The sequence below is a fragment of the Oncorhynchus masou genome, chromosome 6 (genome assembly GCF_036934945.1).
Source record: "Oncorhynchus masou masou isolate Uvic2021 chromosome 6, UVic_Omas_1.1, whole genome shotgun sequence".
Classification (NCBI taxonomy): domain Eukaryota; kingdom Metazoa; phylum Chordata; class Actinopteri; order Salmoniformes; family Salmonidae; genus Oncorhynchus; species Oncorhynchus masou.
Window position 1 is genome coordinate 66,550,930 of NC_088217.1, and position 20,458 is coordinate 66,571,387.

Genomic DNA, 20,458 nt, shown 5'->3' on the forward strand with positions numbered 1-20,458 from the left:
TAAAGGCATCCTGAAGGACCTGGCCAGGGAGGGCTGCACACGACCTCCTGTATGCCTTAGTCTCCAACCTGGATTGTACAATATTTGCACATTATTCTTTTTTAAATTCAAGCTCTGTCAAATTGATTGTTGATCATTGCTAGACAGCCATTTTCAAGTCTTCCCATAGATTTTTAGGCATATTTAAGTCAAAATCTTAGCTAGGCCACTCAGGAACATTCAATGTCGTCTTGGTGAGCAAGTCGACATTGAATGTCGTGAGGTTATTGTCCTTCTGAAAGGTGAATTCATCTCCCAGTGTTTGTTGAAAAGAAGACTGAACCAGAATTTAGTGTAGGATTTTGCTGGTGCTTAGCTCTATTCTGTTTCTTATTATCCCAAAACACTCCAGAGTCCTTGCCGATGACAAGCATAACCTTAACAGAATGCAGCAACCACCATTCTTGAAAACATGAAGAGTGGTACTCAGTGATGTGTTGTCTTGGATTTGCCCCAAACACAACGCGTTGTATTCAGGACATAAAGTAAATTTCTATGCTACATTTTTTGTAATTTTACTTTATTACAAACAGGGTGCATGTTTTGGAATATTTGTATTCTGTACAGGCTACCTTCTATTCACTCATGTAGGTTAGTATTGTGGAGTAAATACAATGTTGTTGATCCATCCTAAGTTTCCTCCTATCACAGCCATTAAACTCTGTAACTGTTTTAAAGTCACCATTGGCCTCATGGTGAAATCCCTGAGCGGTTTCCTTGCTCTCCGGGAACTGAGTTAGGAAGGACTCCTGTATCTTTCTAGTGACTGGGTGTATTGATACACCATGCAAAGTGTAATTATTAACTTCACCATGCTCAAAGGTACATTCAATGTCGGATTTAATAAAGCTTAACCAATCTACCAATGGGTGCCCTTCTTTGCGAGGCATTGGTCTTTGTGGTTGATATGTGTTTGAAATTCACTGCTCAACCGAGGGACCAGGCAGATAATTGTGTGTGTGTGGGGTACAGAGATGAGGTAGTCATTCAAAAAGCATGTTAAAAACTATTATTATAGTCCATGGAATTTATGTGACTTGTTAAGCAAATTCTCTCCTGAACTTATTTAAGCTTGCCATAACAAAGGGGTTGAATACTTATAGAATCAAGAGATTTTAGGTTAATTAATTAATTTGTAAAATAAAAAATGTTTTAACCTAATTCCACTTTGACATTATGGGGAATTGTGTGTAGGCCAGTGACACAAAATCTCAATTTAATCAATTCAGGCTTCAACACAAAATGTGGAAAAAGTCAAGTGGTATGAATACTTTCTGAAGGCACTGCAACGATCACGTTAGATGACTTTAAATCAAGACTCTAGAATTTCAATTGATATTCTAGAAAACGCCAGTCACACAAGGGAGCCTCAGCACATGCTCCTCACACTCAAACCATAAAAACTACTAACTTTACACTGACACTTTATTTTCATTCTTTCGAATATGGATATATATATATTTTTAAAGTATTTATTTTTTTACTCTGCATTTGTTTTACCTTTTTATGTTTTGAGTACATGCTTAACTCCATAGCCAGGTTATTTTTTTCATCTTACGCACCGGCCACCACTCACCCGAGCCCTCGCACTCCTTTTTAAGATTCATACATAAAAAACGCGACATCTTCTTTTCTCCAATCCTCTGAGGCTATTGATAGTTTGTCGGGTGTCGAGTGTTTCACAGTGATGTAAATCCATAGCCCAGACCAAGGGGGATAATGAGATGGAGGGGGTAGAGGGAGGGATGAGGTGGAGGGAGTGCAGGAGCCGATCTAGTCAAAGCCCCTTTCCAACACACTCAGCAAATGGATGAGCATAGATGTGTCCCAAATGGCATATCATTCCCTATTTAGTGTACTACTTACCCATAGGGCTCCGGCCAATAGTAGTTCCATAGGGTGCCATTTGGGACACAGACCAGGAAATCTGTAATATGGGAGACATGGCTGACACAGGCCAGTGTGTCCAAGGTTACAGTGTTGGGTTGTGTTATGGGCCTTTTCTATTCATTCACAATTCATTGAAGGAAAATGCTGTATTAGTGAATCACTCTCAGACTACGAAGTGGCGCTTATAGACAAGACATCAGTCATCCGTATGCGTTGAAATAGCACCATGTTCCAGCCTCAGGTCAAAAGTAGTGCAGGTAGGGAATAGGGTGCCATTTGGACACAGACACCCTGATGAAGGACGTCATCCGGTAGCGTAAAGAAAGAAGCATTTTTCCCATCAATGTCAACTGCCCTTCAAGAGTGGCTTAGTATATTCTCGCATAACCTTAATTCATGCACGTTGGTTAGGCACATTTTCCTCTACCCTGTGCATTTCCGCCATCTTTCTATAATATGCCACTTTTTAGCCAAAGTGACTTGCATTACAGTGAGTCCATCTTTATTACGTTTATGGGGTCCCTACGGAAACTGAACACACAACCCTGGCATTGCTAGCATCACACTTTTACCAACTGAGCCACACAGGAGTAAGAGAGCGATTAGGGAGACACCTTGTGCGAGCATGACAACCAAGCGAGGACAGAATGCATACAAAATGTTTTCTGGTTGGGATAGCGTTTCCCCTGGTGACAGATTTCCCCCTGTACGGCTGAACTCAAAAGCCTCTGAGGGCTTAGAGATGCAGTGGCAGCTCCTCGCCAGGGCCGTGTTCATAAGGCTGCAAAAAACACGACAGACTGAAACAGGGAGGGACTACCTGGACTTGTACAATGAGACATGCTCATTTTTGTTTTCCTTTGCAAAGCATTTTAAAATGATGCATGCCCTAATGATCATGACCCAGGGGTAGGTAGTTTGCTAGGTAGGTACTCTATGTAGGCTCTCTGGTGATATGGGCCTTCTGGCTCTAAATATAAGCCCAAGGTTGCCTCGCACTACTGGAAGTGAATTAGAGCCCAAGAGTGATGACTCACACAAGCCGCTCAAGTGGAGCTAGCTACCTTAAGCGTACACACACACACACGCCAGAATCACCAAGCAAAACACCCCTGTATCGGGAATAGAGGGAGAGTAGGGCAGAGCAAGAGAGAGAGGGCACCACACCCTCTGTAGAACAACATAGGGGTGAATAGAGGGAGTATGGGGCAGACAGAGAGAGTTTGTGTTTCTATGAGTATTCATAAAGCCTGTCAAACAACAGAGACAATACATTTGTCTCATCTCATCATTTGTTAATGAATGTAAACGTTGAATTGCATTGGTCTTTATTAAACGATGACAAATGGAAGTACTTTAGAATCCCTGCGTCACCGGAAGAACACGCTCTCACTCCTTCCGCTCCATCCCTCCACCCTCTCACTCCTACACCTCCCTTGCTCTCACCTACTTTATTCCTCCCGCCCTTGATCCCACATACCTCTCCCTGACTTCCTCCCTCACTCCTTACATCTATCTCTCCCTCCCTCCTAGGATAGTTATAATGGACTATAATGGACTGCAACAATATATGCGCTGCCAATTTGTGTGTCCCCCACAACCACCAGTACTCCCATCTATCTTTCCCTCCCCCTGTACACCCCTCTCTCCCTCCATGGGGTCATCTGAGTCTGGGGAAGTGTGTATGCGTCCCAAATGGTAACCTATTCCCTATATAGAGCACTACTTTTGACTAGGATCCATGGTGCTCTGGTCAAAAGTAGTGCACTATAAAAGGAATAGGATGCCTTTGGGATACAGTCAGTTTGTGGGCCCTGGCCCTGTGTGCGCTGCCAATTAGTGTCCCCCACCTGTCGCCACGGGTCAGTGGCGCAGGCATCTGCTGGGTGTGAAATTGCCCATCTCCATTTCATCCCTGAACTCTGCATGCCCCCCCCCCCCCCCCACCCATGCGCCTACCACCAGCAGGATCTCTAGACCTTTACCACATGACCATACACTGGAGGGGGAGGGGGGCATGCTGCTAGAGTATATGGTGCACTGGGTCGTATCATTAGTACAAACCAGTGCAACATTTTGCAATGAAAACAAGTGTTTCTTATTGGACATGTTCAGGTAGTCCCTCCCCATTTGAGTCTGTTTGGTTTTCTAGTAAATACAAACCTGGAGTGTGTAGAGCACTGGAGAACATGGAAAACACTGACGTTGACTGAAAGACTTCTCAACCTCGCATGTTGAACCAAATCACTATAATAACGACTGGTCTAATCTAGTCTTTGTACTTGGCAGTTATGTAATTACGAGGTACTTTGTTAATGTCAAATCATTAAGCACCCTTTGTGCAGTTGGAATGGTAATCAATCTGGCCTCTGTAATCATTGGATCATTTTCCACAATTGAAACACATGTGCACAGTGCAGACTTTGACAGATGAACTTTATGTGACAGGATAGCAAGGCAACAGTAAACATGTCGTTCCCCACGAATGATGCAGCACCACCCCCCTTTGGGCCAATTGAGATATCGCCTGTGACCAACACATTTCAGTTAATTACTATAGCCTTGGGCCAGTCAGTGTAATTTGCAAGACGCATCATTCACCCAAGTTTGGTCAAAATTGAGCCAGCGCCTTTTGTGATATCGCGTGTGACGAATGTACAGATGAAGACAGATCCTCTCCCCGATTTCATCGTGGGGGATTATTATGAAATGTGACCTAACGGTTTACATGTTCAGCGATTGGAACCATTGTAAAGCATTCCCTGACCGATACATTTGTGTCCCCCAAATGGCACCCTATTCCCTAAATATTGTGCACTACTTCCTATGGGTCGTGGTCAAAGGTAATGCACTACTCTGGTCAAAAGTAATGGATTACACAGGGAATAGGGTGCCATTTGGGACACAGCCATTGCATGGTATGGTTGTTTGCACGTTGAGGAAGTTTAAGATAAGACTTAATGAAAAGAAAGGAAAACACCAGCACATTACACAGAGGCCCTATTTTGGTGGCCCCCGCTTTGTTCATAAATCTCTGGTGCACTGCAGACAAACACGATAAATGAACATCGCATAGGGTGCCCACCACTGCAACCCATGGTCAGTATGATAACAGTAAACTGGGGTGTATTCATTAGCTCTGCAACGTAAAACATGCTTCTTATTGGACAAATTTGGGAAGGTCCCACCCCAGTTGCTTCCGTTTGATTCCAAGTGAATACACTCCTGGTCAGTCACCTTAAGGGGAAATTCATATCTATGCATTCGATAGGATATAGGCTCTGAATTGCATTCCAATTAATTTAAAAGTATAGTCAAGTTAAGCCTACAGGCTGTATGGACCTTTGAAAGGTCCAACGGAGCAATTTCTATCTCAAAATCCATTCAGGGTAACAATTAAGTATCTCACGGTGATTTTAATTGAAAACAAAGGTCAAAAAGAAACAGAAATGCTGTAGCATCTTAGCAAAGAGCAATTTCTCAAGAAATACATTTGCTGGGACTGTCGGAGAGTAAATCTGAAAACTAGCCAATATCAGCAGAGGTTTGGAACTCTTTCTTATTGGTCTATTGACTAATTTATCGCTTGGTAATGTCACTGGGTTATGGAACGCTGTTTGGGTCTTTGCGTGTCAAAAAATATACGTCAAATAACACTGTTTAATTGTAGAATGTTGTTTGACCGCAACATGGGTTAGCTAGCTAGCTTTAGCTTGGTACCTAGCTAGCACCAATACAACCAACATGAAAACAATGACCAGAAGAAACTGCAGTCATTTTCATTATTCTTAGCAATGATTTAGGATTCCTTGTGAGTATTAGCTAGGTAGCCACTTGTTGTTCTCCTATTGAAATTGAACTTCAGTTCATGAAAATAAATAGCTAGCCAGCTACTAAACCCTATTGCCCAAAGCTAACGTTATAAGCAGCCAGCTGGCTTCATGAGGCTTGACCGGACCGGGCTGTGTTGTGAAGCTAGCCACAACAAGGATTAAGCACAATATTTTTTAGAACTAGCGGTTTACCTACAAAATAAATGTACCACGTTGAAAATGATGCAGGCCATATTTAGAATAGATCATGTTAAACAAGGTTGGAATGTGAAGCTATGAAATGGGGTATCCGTCTACTCAATACCAAATATATTTTACGCAAATATTAGCATTGTAGCTCTTATCGCGAGACTGTGAAATCGCCTCCCCAGTCAGCCATTTCTGTGTATTGACATTCATATTGCACTGTACAGCTTTACCTAAAGATTGGGGATCAATGAAATGGGGTATCAGTCTACTCAATACCAAATATATTTTTTTCCCAACGTCCTCCTCAGAGTTATCAGACTCCAAAACATACACGCAGTATCTTTTTCCTCTGGAATAGTGTTCAATACACATGGGTTGACAACAAATGTGGCTCAATTCAATAGTTTCAGAGTCCCACAATAAGAGCTACGACCCTAATGTTCTCTGGGTGTCACTGAGTAGACTGATACCCCATGTCATTGATCCACAATCCACAGGTAAGGCGGTACAGCGAAATAAGCCCCCAATGCAATTCTAAAGTCTAATACATCAAGTGTGATTTCAACAGATTTGTCAAATTAACAAATGATTGCCTTTTGTTGATTTTATATAAAACATGCCAACCTCGTTTAGCACAATCTATTCAATTATGGCATAATTCTACTATTTGTATTCATTTGCATCACTGTCAATGACAGACCTCTATTTTGAAGGCTAACTGCAAAGTCCACTACTGTGGGTAATCCTTATTGTGGCTAACTTCACATAGATGGGTCTGACCATTAATCAAATCAGAACTGTTTTATACATTAGGGTTATTTTAGGTGATGACACCTAGCTAGCTACTGAAACAGATGTCGTTTTGCTATGTTTTTGGGGAAGAACATTGTCGGCATCCCATGAGCTCGCTAGCTTTTTTTAATGACCAGCACAGTAGGTGGGCGAGACAAGTTTACCCGCATCATAGCATACGTATCGATGAATCGTTGTGACATATGAACTACGAGTGATTGATTACACTATGTATAAAAACTATGTTAAAAAAATGGAACAGGTTACCTTATAATGTGACGTGCAGTCATATTCAGGTCCTGATTGGTCAACAAGCTTATTTGACACGACAAATAGTGTTATTTGACGTGTATATTTTTTGAGAAGCAAAGACCCAAATGGCGTTCCAAACTGGTCAGGCCAAAACTGCATCCCACCAAAACAGGCTGAAATTTCAGGTGGTCTTTTCAAACAGCTCTTATATTAAAAAGGGCATTATCATAATTTGCACAGTATTATTCCAAACTCAGTGTGGAAATAGCGTATATAAAACCCAGGGAAATCCATTTATTGACTGCACTGGGACTTTAAGGCTACCTCACTAAAACAAAAGAGTGCTTCACTTCAAGGCTTAAATCACTCCAAGATGACCGCCTCACTTCCCCCCGACATTCCCAGAAAGTGAAAGAAGAAATCATTCAGTCTCTTATCCATACAGACAAGTCATTCACTGGGCTAGTGATAAGTAATCTACTTAGGTCTCTTCCCCATCTGTATCATATTAGGCTGTCTGTCAGCACAGCTTTAGTCTGCATTCCAAATAGCTGGGTTTTTCAACTCCACTATATGCACAGTTCCTTCAGAAAGTATTCACACCCCTTGACTTTTTATACATTTTTTATACATTGTGTTACAAGGTGGGATTAAAATGGAATGAATTTGTCAACGAATTACACAAAATACTATAATGTTAAAGTGGAAGAAAAATTGACATTTGTAAAAATAAATATATAGAAAATAACACTAATATATCTTCATTAAGTAAATTCTCAACCCCCTGAGTAAATAAATGTTACAATCACCTTTGGCAGGGATTACGGCTGTGAGTCTTTCTGGGTAAGTCTCTAAAAGCTTTCCACACCTGGATTGTAAAATATTTGTCAATTTTTGTTATTCTTCAAGTTCATCATTGTTAGACAGCCATTTTCAAGGATTGCCATAGATTTCCAAGATGCTTTAAGTCAAAAACTGTAACTTGGCCGCTCAGGAACATTCAATGTCGTCTTGGTAAGCAACTCCAGTGTATATTTGGCCTTGTGTTTGAGGTTATTGTCCTATTGAAATAGTGAATTTGTCTCCAAGTGTGTTGGAAAGCAGACTGAACCAGGATTTTCTCTAGGATTTTCCCTGTGCTTAGCTCTAGTCGGTTTCTTTTTATCCTAAACATCCTAGTCCTTGTTGATGACAAGTATACCCATAACATGATATAGCCACCACTATGCTTGAAAATATGGAGAGTGGTACTCAGTGATGTGTTTGCCTCAAACATAATGCATTGTATTCATGACAAAGTTAATTTTTTTGCCAAATATTTAGTTGTTTTACTTTAGCGCCTTATTGCAAACAGGATGCACGTTTTGGAATATTTATATTCTATACAGAAGTCATTCTTTTCACTCTCTCATTTAGGTTAGGTTACGTCACCATTCCCAAAGGGATATTCTGATAGTCTGCTTCTACATTTTTTTTACCCATCTAGCAATAGGTGCCCTTGTTTATAAGGCATTGGAAAACCTCCCTGGTCTCTGCGGTTGGATCGGTGTTTGAAATTCCCTGCTCGACCTTACAGATAATAGAATGTGTGGGGTACGGAGACGAAAGTAATTCAAAATAACTTGAAACACTATAATTGCACAGAGTCCATGCAACTTATGTGACTTGTTAAGCAAACATTTTTAATTCATTTTGTAAAACACTCTAAAAACATAATTCCACTTTGACATTATGGGGTATTGTGTGTAGGCCAGTGACACAAAAATTTAAATGTAATCCATTTTAAATTCCGGCTGTAAAACAACATTGGGAAAGAAGTCAAGGGGTATGAATACTTTCTGCAAATACTGTACATCTCAGTGGAGTTGGGTTGCGACGACTGGACGGAATGTACCTCCGACAACATCAAGTTCCTATCAGTCGATACGAGGAAACAGTCAGTGGTTGTATTTGACGAAAGTTTAATTTAAAGTATGCATTTCAGAAAACAATGAAAGGCACGCAGCAACAGAGGACAAACAGGTACAGAGTAAGGGTTTAAGAATTTACATTTTTACTTGTGTCGACAGACAGTGACTCGATGTAGTCAGAGGTTCAGTCTGCCCACAGTCGTCTCCGCTCAACTCCATTGATGTGATGTACATCGTAGAGTTGAGAAAAACTTGGCTACTTCCCAAATGGTCAAAAGTAATACACAAAATAGAGAATAGGGTGCCAATTGGGATGCAAACCTAGCCTCTTTTGGTAAACCGCAAAGACCTCATAGCAGCTCTTATATCAAATGGGCTTTCAGTTGATAGCTTGTCTCCTAAAGATGAGTCATACTGGTACGTCCACTAAGTCTACATTCATACACTAAGTCACTCAAGGACTCTTGGGATACTGGCCTGCTATATAAAGCCATGATTGAACATAGTGTTTTGTTTGGATCAAAAAGAGGCTTAGGTGGTGGGCGTGGCAGGGGGTGAGGCAATGGGCGCGGTCGACTTGTCAGCGTGGCTGAATTGTCAAGAAAATTCTACACGTGAAAGAACATGTTACCATTTTAAAGAAATTCATGCAATTCCATGTATTTTGCCATTGCTGTGTATTTTGCTCAAACATAATAAAATCCATAGTGCTAAATGAATAGTTTTTGACTGAATTAGATAATTACTTTTTCTACATACTTTGTGTTTTTAGTTTACACTAAAAGCGTTTCTCCCTCCGGGAAAGTTGTATTTTTTTAAACCGAAAAAGGTGGGTGGAAAATTGTGTTCTTTTAGGACAGTACACATATTTTCCATTTTTGGTGGGTGACCATTAGTAAAGCACAGCTAGTTAAGTAGGAAAATTATGCTTTTTCATCCTGAATGGAGGACACTTTACGTATGAGCCGGGCTACGGGACACACAAGTGTTTTACATCAATCCGAGACAATAGTGCAGATCTAGCGGCCACTATTGGCTGCCAAGGCTCGCTCCATCCCAATTGGCACCCATTCTGCATTGCCCTAAAAGCTTACCAGTCAAATTAGTTGGTGGTGGTTGTGCCTCACATTACATTTTTTAAGGCCAATTAAAAGGAGACCTGTGGCTCATTAAAGGGACTCCGTCCCCTCTGAAGACAGCTGTGGCTGCCTGTCTCCGAGCTGCTCCCAGAGTGGTTACATTCTGTATCACCAGATCCCAAGGCTCACAAAACACAACAAGGAAAACAAAGTACCTAGGTGGAGTGTAGGTCCTTGTACAAATAAAATACTATTTATTTCACCTAATTTTAAAGTTGTGTAATAAAGAGCACATATTCAACTTCATAACTAATGTTTTCACATCAAGAGGTTAAATAAATAAATAAAATACTATAAAAGTGAATGTAAAAAGGGACAGGGTTGACGTGTATAAGGTGAATTCACCAATTTGTAAGTCGCTCTGGATAAGAGCGTCTGCCAAATGACTTAAATGTAAATGTTAAATGTGTATCTTAAAATCAGCCATTACTCCCCTTGTGACAGGGGGGATGGAAGCTTGTTGTGTGCAACATCAAGGGGAAATTGAATGCAAGCTTAAAGATGCACTCTCAAACTTTTGCATAATTTCAGCCAGTAGTTTTGAAAGTGGTGCTTACGAGCCAAGTGGTCCACGTTTTTTTGTGTACTAAAAAAATAAAAAAATAAAAAAAAAGTTCCTTGGTCACGTACAAAGATTGGCAGATGATCTCACAGGTGCAGCAAAAAGCTTGTTTCTGTCCCGAAGCCACTACCTGCGTTGTCTTGGCTGTGTGCTAAGGGTTGTTGTCCTGTTGGAAGGTGAATCATCCTTTTCATCAAGGATCTCTGTACTTTGCTCCGTTCATCTTTCCCACGATCCTGGCTAGTCTCCCAGTCCCTGCCTAAAAAAAAAAAAAACATTCCACAGCATGATGCTGCCACCACCACCTTCACCGTAGGCATGGTGCTAAGTTTCCTCCAGACGTGACACTTGACGTTCCTCCAGACGTGACACTTGACGTTCCTCCAGACGTGACACTTGACGTTCCTCCAGACGTGACACTTGACGTTCCTCCAGACGTGACACTTGACGTTCCTCCAGATGTGACACTTGACGTTCCTCCAGATGTGACACTTGACGTTCCTCCAGATGTGACACTTGACGTTCAGGCCAAAGAGTTCAATCTTGATTTCATCAGACCAGAGAATCTTCCAAGCAGGCTGTCATGTGCCCTTTACTGAGGAGTGGCTTCCATCTGGCCACTCTACCATAAAGGCCTGATTGGTGGATTGCTGCAGAGTTGGGCGAATCTTCCAGAAGGACAACCATCTCCACAGAGGAACTCTGGAGCTTTGTCAGAGCGACTATCGGGTTCTTGGCCACCTCCCTGACCAAAACCCTTCTCGCCAGCTCTAGGAGGTTCCAAACTTCTTCCAATTAAGAATGATGGAGTCCACTGTGTTCTTGGGGACCTTCAATGCTGCAGACATTCTTTGGTACCCGTCCCCAGATCTGTACCGACACAATTCTGTCTCAGAGCTCTACGGACAATTGCGTCGACCTCATGGCTTCTTTTTTTTTTACTCTGATATCCACTGTTAACTGTGGGACCTTACATAGACAGGTGTGTGCTTTTCCAAATCATGTCCAATCAATTGAATTTACCACCGGTGAATTCCCAGGACCGGTCCTGGGAGCCATCATTACGCACACATGACATCAATCATTACGTGCACATCATTATGAGTCACCTGGACTCCATTACCTTCCTGATGGGCTCCCTTTGGGTCTTTCCTCAGTCAGTATTGTTCCTGTGTTTATGCGTAGACACCACTATTATGTCTTGTTTCATGTTTGTTGTTTTATTGAACATCGCACCTGCTTCTCGACTCTGGCACAAAGGCCAAGCGTGTAGCTAGTTTCCGGCCTGCTTGCCTGCATTGCACTCACTGGATCTCCCCTTGGTCTGCTGCAGTGCCTGCTTACCACAGCGGATGGATGGTGCAATTAACAAGTGTGAGAGATACTGTAGAGAGATACATTCTGCAGAAGAAATTATTCAAGGAGAAAGCATTTCTCAGAGAGCATCTTGTTTTATTGAGAGAGCGAGAGAGAGAATGATTTAGAGCCAGTGAGGGGGGACTTGGTGAAGCCTCTGTCCTACAGACAGATTTTTTTAATGCTCTCAGTCTCCCATTATTGGCTTACTTGTAATACTGGGCCACTAACACCCTGTGCTGAATCTTTGGATGAGATCATGTGGGGGAAGAAATCAATACAAAATGGCTACGCTTCAGTTCCCAATAACAGAGTAAAGCAGCCAATGCTTCAGCGGCCTAGACCAGTTCTGCAGAGGTCAGAGCTGGGGCTGTGCTATGCCAGTGGTCTGGCCTATTCTCACAGCGTAATTTATGTTTAGGAAGTCCATTCCAGGACTGTGGTTTCCAGCCCACAGAGACCGTCACTGGTCCCGCACTGCGCTATACTCCACTGTGGAGACTAGCAGGCCATAGCAGGCAGGCAGGCGCGGGCACACACACACACACACACACACGCGGGTCAGAGCATTGGCCCATTTAAGAGGGAAACACTGGCCTCATATCCGCTGCAGCAACCATCTGCAACAGCTAGACCCTCGCCTCGTCCTATCAACTGTCTGACTGTCGGTCTGGGGTCACAAGATGGTAGCAGGAAAGAGTGACGTCACAGGGACCAAATTAAGTCTGGAGTGTTTACGGTGTGGAGGGCAAGCCGAGAGGCCGCTTTTAAGAGGGGGCTGCTGCCTGCTGGGATCATCAAAGCCTGGCCTCGTCCCCACCGGTATCGCTAGCCCTACCGTTAAAGCTCAGGTCAGCAGCCAGCGCTTCTTTGTTGCTGTGAATGACCCCGGGGGATCACTAGCTTTACTATGCTTTGCTGCCTGCTGCGCGGCACACATTCCCCGGTCCATGCGTGTTTGCTCTGGCGAGGGTGTGGCCCAGTTTAGGGAATTACCCTGAGGAATGCAAGTCCCCCCCAAACACCCACTCCCTAAAAAGTTTGCAAGCTTATATCCACCTGAGATGTCAAGGTGAAGACTAAGTGAAGCATTCCTTCCTCGGACACAAACGTAGCAAATAGGCGAGGTAGGATTTTGAGCTAAATTCAAGATCTGAGATCTAAATTCAAAAAGTATGTTAAGCTATATCCATGTTTCCATATCCATGTAGATCATGTACTGAAGCATGAGGGAGCGGCTGCTGCACAGAGCTCAAAGACGTCCGGGGAAGTTTTTGGTTGAATTTTAGTCAAAATCTTTGACAATTGGTTTAAATCCAGCACCAGGCTTCCTGCCTGACTATACATGCTGTGTGCACCGTAAACCTTCCAGCCAGTGCACTCTCATACCTCCTCTTCCCCACAAATCCATTTGTTTACAAACACTACCATTTTCACATTTCATAATGTCCTTACAGAGGAGAGAAAACAAGGGGATGTTCACACCGAGGGACTATGCCTGTGTCCCAAATGGCACCCTATATAGTGCACTATGTAGTCAATAGGGTGCCATTTGAGACTCAACCAATGTTTATTTGACAAGAGGAAAACACAAAACATGAAACAAAAATTACTACTAGTGTAGCCAACCGTTTCTGTTTGAAAACTCTGAAATCTGATAGGCTGAGGCAGCGTTGGAAAACAGGTTGGTTGTAAACACTCAAGTCAGGCGTGGTGGTGGTCACCGAGAAGTAGCGCTGATGGTGAAGATAACAGACATGGAGGCGAGGGAGGAATAATACAACACCTCACAACAGCATTCTGCTGGCGCTGTAAGAATCAAGCGCAGTTTTGACCATTAAATCCCAATGAATAAGATTATATGGATAGGGGGGGGACCTGATCCTAGATCAGCACCCCTACTGTGAGACACTTATTCAATTTGTCCCCTCGTTTTCATTCTGAGGAATCCCTTCTTGGTATTCATACCCCTTGACTTATTCCACATTTTGTTGTGTTACAGCCTGAATTCAAATTGGTTAAACCCCAAAATTCTCACCCATCTATATACAATATCCCATAATGACAAAGTGAAAACATGGTTTTTAGAGATGTTAGCAAATGTATTGAAAATGACATATGTACATTAGATTTCTCTAAGTTCACAGCACCGAGTCAATACTTTGTAGAAGCATCTTTGGCAGCGATTACAACTGAGTCTTTCTGGGTAAGTCTTGAAGAGCTGGATTGTACAACATTGCTATGCCTACGTTGTGTTGTGTGCCTTGAGTAAATCTGAGCTGAAAAAAACAACAACATTTCTGCCTATTCCATTACAACAACTAGAGCTGTTGTAATCAAAATTCTTATCTTAATTGGCGCATTTCAAACTGTCCTTTTATTTTGCGCAGCTGGGAACTAGTTCTGTATGATGAAGAGTGGTGGGGTCGATAAAGCAGGAGGATTCCATTAATGTTTGAATCTCCAGTTTGGGAACATTTGGCTCTCCAGTAGATTACAACGGTGATGGATAAAAATAGTATATTGCCACTGCTCAACGAGAATGGCCTACGCAGCTGCCAAAACCTCAAACATGTTGACACATGCACACTGCAATCACCCCAGTGTTCCTACCACCGGAGCAAGACGGAAACTCCCACAAAAACACCTCAACTTCGTCTCCACACTGCATTCAAGCAGTGGATTCTGACCGGGACAAAGACGTTATGAGTGTTAGGTATGTTTATATCCACGGATAAGCACCCATTCTCAGTGGTTGAGAAGAATAGGGAATTTCAGCACCTCGTAAAAGTGCTCAAGCCACCTTACGAACTTCGCCCTCTCGCATCCATTTCAGTAAAAAGGTAGTAGCCTACCCACCACTATAAGGAAGCTAAAGCCAAAGTTGTCAATGAATTGGCCAATGCACCCTGTATTGAGCTTACTACAGATGGATGGACCTCCAGGTCTTAACAGTGAAAGTCCATCACATTACCCCAGAGTGGGAAATGTAAATTACTGCGCTACAGACACGCCCCCTTTATGAGTCACAAAAGCGCATATTATAGCATAGGCCTATACAATGTCTGAGCCATGTTAACATATTGATTTCACACACATATTGCACTTTATATTCATGTTGTTCAGTAATCGTGTGTTTTCATTTAAGAATATCCAAAGTGTTGGTATTCCTGACGGTGCTCCCATCAGGCATTATATGACTCATGATCATAAATGGAATCAGGAATAGCAACACTTTGTATTTTCTTAAATAAACTCAAATTAACTACAGTAACGGTTGGCATTTCATTTTCCCGCTGTACCGAAACATGACCCCAAAACCAAAACTGCAATATTTACCGAAAAGGTGGGTTTGGTAAACTGTTAGACCCCGAGACGTGTCAGTAACAGGTGGCACTCAACAACAGGCTATTCACTCACAGCCATTACGACACAATCACATGACTCTGGTATTTATGTTGTTTTCATAGATACCTTCTGTCCTTTGAAGAGGTCGACCGATTAATTAAGACCGATTTCAAGTTTTCATAATCGGAAAAAAAACAACAAAAAAAGAAGCTATTTTTGGACACCAATTTGGCCGATAAAAATAAAAATGTAATCTTTATTTAACTGGGCAAGTCAGTTAAGAACACCTTATTTTCCATGACGGCCTAGGAACGGTGGGTTAACTGCCTTGTTCAGGGGCAGAACGACAGATTTTTACCTTGCAAGATTGAATCCCCAAGCTGACAACCTTACAGTTAACTAGTCCAACGCTCTAACCACCTGCCTCTCATTGCACTCCACGAGGAGCCTGCCTGTTACGCAAATGCAGTAAGCCAAGGTAAGTTGCTAGCTAGCATTAAACTTATCTTATAAAAATCAATCAATCATAATCACCAGTTAACTACACATGGTTGATGATATTACTAGTTTATCTAGCGTGTCCTGCATTGCATATAAATCGATGCGGAGCGTATTCGCGAAAAAGGACTGTCCTTGCTCCAATGTGTACCTAACCATCATTGCCTTTCTAAAAATCAATACACAGAAGTATATATTTAGCTAAAAGAAATCCAGTATCTGTTTTACACTTCATATGAACAATAACACCACATTTAAAATGTCAGTGAGAAATCAAACGTTTCAATGTAGCTTGCATCTCGACAGAACGTAGGCGAACACCCGGAGACGGACGTCAGGTCCTTTCGCGGCACGATTACAAATCGATCCCAATTAAAGTCAGCTGTACACCCATTAAGCTGTTGCAGGGTTTGACGGAGCCGGGCAGCTGTAATAGACCGCCAGTCAATTGGCCGATTGCTCTGCAATAACTCAAAGGGGCTTTACAAATACCAAGGGGGTTGCCAAGAAAACAGCTGATGGCCCCATAAATGAAGCGCCATTTTCAACAGCGAGTTGCTTCAAATGATGTAGAGCTGCCAAGACTCATGTAGTTATAGAGTGGTTACTGGGTTTGGTTCTGAACTGAAGCAGGCAGAATTCCACACATGCCAAAGATGTGATGATCATTACAGATGATGACATTCACAATTTGCAAATTAAAAATTTGTAGTATTTTGGCCATAAATCATGCTGGACAGAGATGTTGTATCATGTAGAATGTGCATTGATCGTAACTCATACTTTTATAGGGTCAGCGACAGTGGGAACAACACCAGAAAAATAGCAGACCCCCCAGTGAATTCTCAGTATTGGTATCATGTAAAAAGCACATCTCACTCTTGTGTGAAACTCAAACTTTTGCCTTTGACCCAAAGCATGACCTTGAAGACCATGTTATAAACACTGCATAACCTTCTGGTCGAGGTCCCTTTAAAATTGCTGCAATAGCTCACACTTTCATCTAAAAAGCTAAGGCATTGTGACGTATGACTATTGTTCGGCAAGATACCTGCTCCAATTTCTCTGCTCATTCATCATTGTCACTGGGTAGGTTTCCAAGGTTTAATCGCAGCTACTGCTACCACTGTCTTACATATAAGGGAGCCTGCACTCCCCCATCCTCACTGCAGTAGTTCGCTGTGTAATGTTATGTAAGGGGACCTGCTTTTAATACGAGGGTCTTAGCATGTTTTTGTCCGGTTCTTTCATCTTGAAAGTTCAGGGTTTTATCTGCATTTGATTTTTTATTGATTCATTGTTGAATTACGAGGCAGCATGATTCCAGTATCGGCCTAGGTCTTTTCAATGACTTAAACAAAATGTTTACACAGTGCAGAAAAAAAAACCTGGATAAATAAATATAAAGGATAAATCCTTGAATGTGCCAGGTAACACTATCTGGATAGTCCCAAGTAGATGTTCAATGAGTAGCAACAACATTTCAACTAACTATCCACCAACCCTAACCCTTCCGTAACCGTTGCAAGTATTTGCTTATCTACAGATAGTCATACGATAAACACACTATCTGTACATCTATATGGGACTATCCAAATAAAAGTGTGACCATGCACCATACTATTGTAGGTTTTATGCTATTGCAACAACTGCTTGCATAAGCCAAATAAAGAAAAACATTCACCTTAATCAACATCTCGTTTTATGTGTCAAGCTGACACAGTCTAGAAATAGAACCATCGGACACCTCTACACCGGTCAGACGTTGGGTCACTAGTATAAAAGGATGGACGTGGAATGGTAACAGGGCTAAACGTATTAAAAACCCACCCCACAACTGGCGGCAGAGATCACGACAGAAGACCTTTCGCTCAATAGGTGAAGCTCGTCTTGACTCTCGCATTGCGTGGAGAACTGACACACACTCTAATTCGTGTGCCTCCTACCATCGGAACGGCAAAATGTTAAAAATTCAGGTGTACTTACATGATACTGTGGTATGAATGATCTACGGCGAAATGCAGTTCACACATAACCTGCTCCAGATTGAGTCCCCTCATATTACAAAATTGTTATGTAATAGGCCAAGCTAATTTGCTTCGATATGCTTCCTACCTTATCTGGCTCTGAGCCTTCTTCAACTAGCTCTTTTAAACTTATTATAACTAGGGAGTTATTTAACAATGATTAGGCCGACAGCACGTCATATCTATTCAAACCAGGGCAAAAGTGAAGCCATTATGAAACAAAACCTGGTTGTAGAGCAAACTTAAAGCGTCTTCACTCTGTAGTGCCCAATTTAAATATACAGTAAATCTGTCCCAATTTAATGAGCAAAGGATTTGGAGAGCGATATCACAGAAGCCCTTAGAATAGTAGGGTCAAACTCAATCACCGTAAGGGCCATATTGAAAAAACAACAAAGTCGTAAGCCAGACATAGCCCGTTTGTATTTAAAGAATTTTGGGCCATTCTTTTACTTGAAGAATTATGCCCCTTTATAATGTCCATTAAAAACGTACATAGGATGCTGTATTGAGTGTTTCAACATTAAACAAAAGATAAATCATATTTGTCCAGCCTTTGCTGCTATGCTTGCAGTGGTGCATAATATGCTACAACCCTAAAAGTATTTCAAAACGGCAAATAACAAAAACGTACCTAGGTTGTACATTTTTCGTGCTGCATGGATCACAGGAAGTTGAAAGCAGCTGTATGTTGCTGTAATAGGCCTACATGTTTATCCTTTGCATGGTGTTTTGTTGCAGGTTTAGTTTTTTTTTTGTTTATTCATTGTCAAGCTTTAAAAACTGAAGCCAGACTGCAACATTTTAGTAGCCTAGGACTGTGGCATGTGTCCATGCCCTTTCCCTCCCCTGCGCACTTTGGGAGCGTATCAAACTGTTGACTCATCATACTCACGTGAATCCTTTATCTAATAACTTTTTGACAACCAATATGACATGACATTGTCTGTGGTACAACAATGACCCGGTTCCTACAACACGCTTAAAATCAGTCAGTGCCCTTAAGGAGAACAGTTGGAGATGCTGCAAATGTTTAGTGATGATATGATACAGCACACTGGCGGGCTCATGGTTGGGTGTGTGTGTGTGGGTCTCTGGGAGGAGGTGTGTGTGTGTGTGGGGGTCTCTGGGAGGAGGTGTGTGTGGCAATGTTCTGCCTTTGGTGCACAGAATGGGCCGGATAGAAATGTGTCACAGGCCTGATCCTGCCGGCGGGCCTTGTTTGACACATGTGCCTTAGAATAAATACTTCGCCTTTATCTCTGCTCTGCATTCCTTACCTTTAGTGAGTCAAAGCAGGCAATCACCCTTCCGTTCTCCACCTGGCAGCTTTTGGGTGGGTGTGCAAATTTGCATTCCTCATCACTCCGCGAACATGTCCCCCTCTGGAACTGCCGGCACACCTCCAGCGTCAGCCATTTTGTGTCTCGCATCGAAGCAATATTTAAAGCCATAGCAATGCCGGATGGGGTAAAGCTAGCCACTTGTTTAAGGTGAGGCTATACTCTAATGGCTCTTCAGTGTGCTAGAAAAACAACCAAAAGTGTAGCAACAAAAAAAAAAAGGTGTGTGGATCAATGAAAGTCGTTTGCCCTTGCGGACTTCAGAGCAGCAGAGCTGGTGGATTTGCAACCCAGATGTGGTCCCTGCTTGGGAGATGGAGGCTATCAGAGAAGCTGCCAATCAAGAGATGTCGCTCGTCAATCAGTTAGTCCCAGGTGCAGGCCACTGACAGGGCAACGGGGGCATGCTCAGAGGCAGGCTGGACTGACGGACCGTCTGAATGTGGTGGTAGTGGAAAGGAAGGGGTAGCGGGGGAAGAGAATTGAAACTGGTGCTATTTCGAGGGTGATGGCACTGCTTGGGCGAGAATATTAAGTGGGTGTAGACGTTGGGTTGGGTATTGACTAAACTTGCCCGAATGAGTCAGTCAACACTCTTGTGTTTTGGCAGAGTGGCCAGACAGTTCCACCAACCTCTGCAGTTAAATCGGTCTGCTTGGGTTTCTCTGGTGCAGCGACGGAGCCTGAAAAAGATGAGTTGGTAGGGCAGGGGCTGAGGTTGAGCTATCTTCTGTCACAGCGAAGGGAGGGAATGTTGCAGGCTCGGTGGAGGAGACGTGCAGGCAGGCAGCTCAAGTAAGAATGTCGAAGGCACTTTCTGTCGACGATCTGTGTGTGAGAGAGAGAGAGAGGTTATTTTCAGAGAGAGTAGCTACACAACTGCCTGAAACATTAATGCAACAGTCTTTTTTAATTTAAAGCTAAAACGCTTCATAAACTGGAAACGTATTGCTGGGGACAGCATTATTTCCCCAAAACTCCTTTCAAGAGTGAACAATCAATTAGAAAACTCTAGAAAAATAAATAAAATAGCAATAAATCCACTGTTCACAAGATGAAGCTGTGAATGTGCTTTAACAATACATATTCATTGGCAAAAGAATTCAGCGATTTTTCTGCCATTGTGATACTTGGGTGGGCCGCTAAACAATGTTTTATTTCATTACCTTTTTGGGATGGAAAAACACTGTCAGTGTAAACCTCTGTCAGTGTGTAACCTCTTCAAGGAATACCTAGGATAGGATAAGTAATCCTTCTCACCCCCCCCCCCTTAAATGATT

At 42.4% G+C, this 20,458-nt stretch overlaps 1 protein-coding gene across 1 annotated transcript in view; it reads right to left on the reverse strand.

The window, feature by feature from the left end:
• Positions 1-20,458, reverse strand: part of LOC135542457 (muscleblind-like protein 2a) — a 63,343-nt gene that overhangs the window by 27,697 nt on the left and 15,188 nt on the right. Inside the window, 1 exon segment of the mRNA XM_064969417.1 lies at positions 19,116-20,006. Within this exon segment, the coding sequence (XP_064825489.1) occupies positions 19,116-19,289 (174 nt within the window). The 5' untranslated portion in view covers positions 19,290-20,006.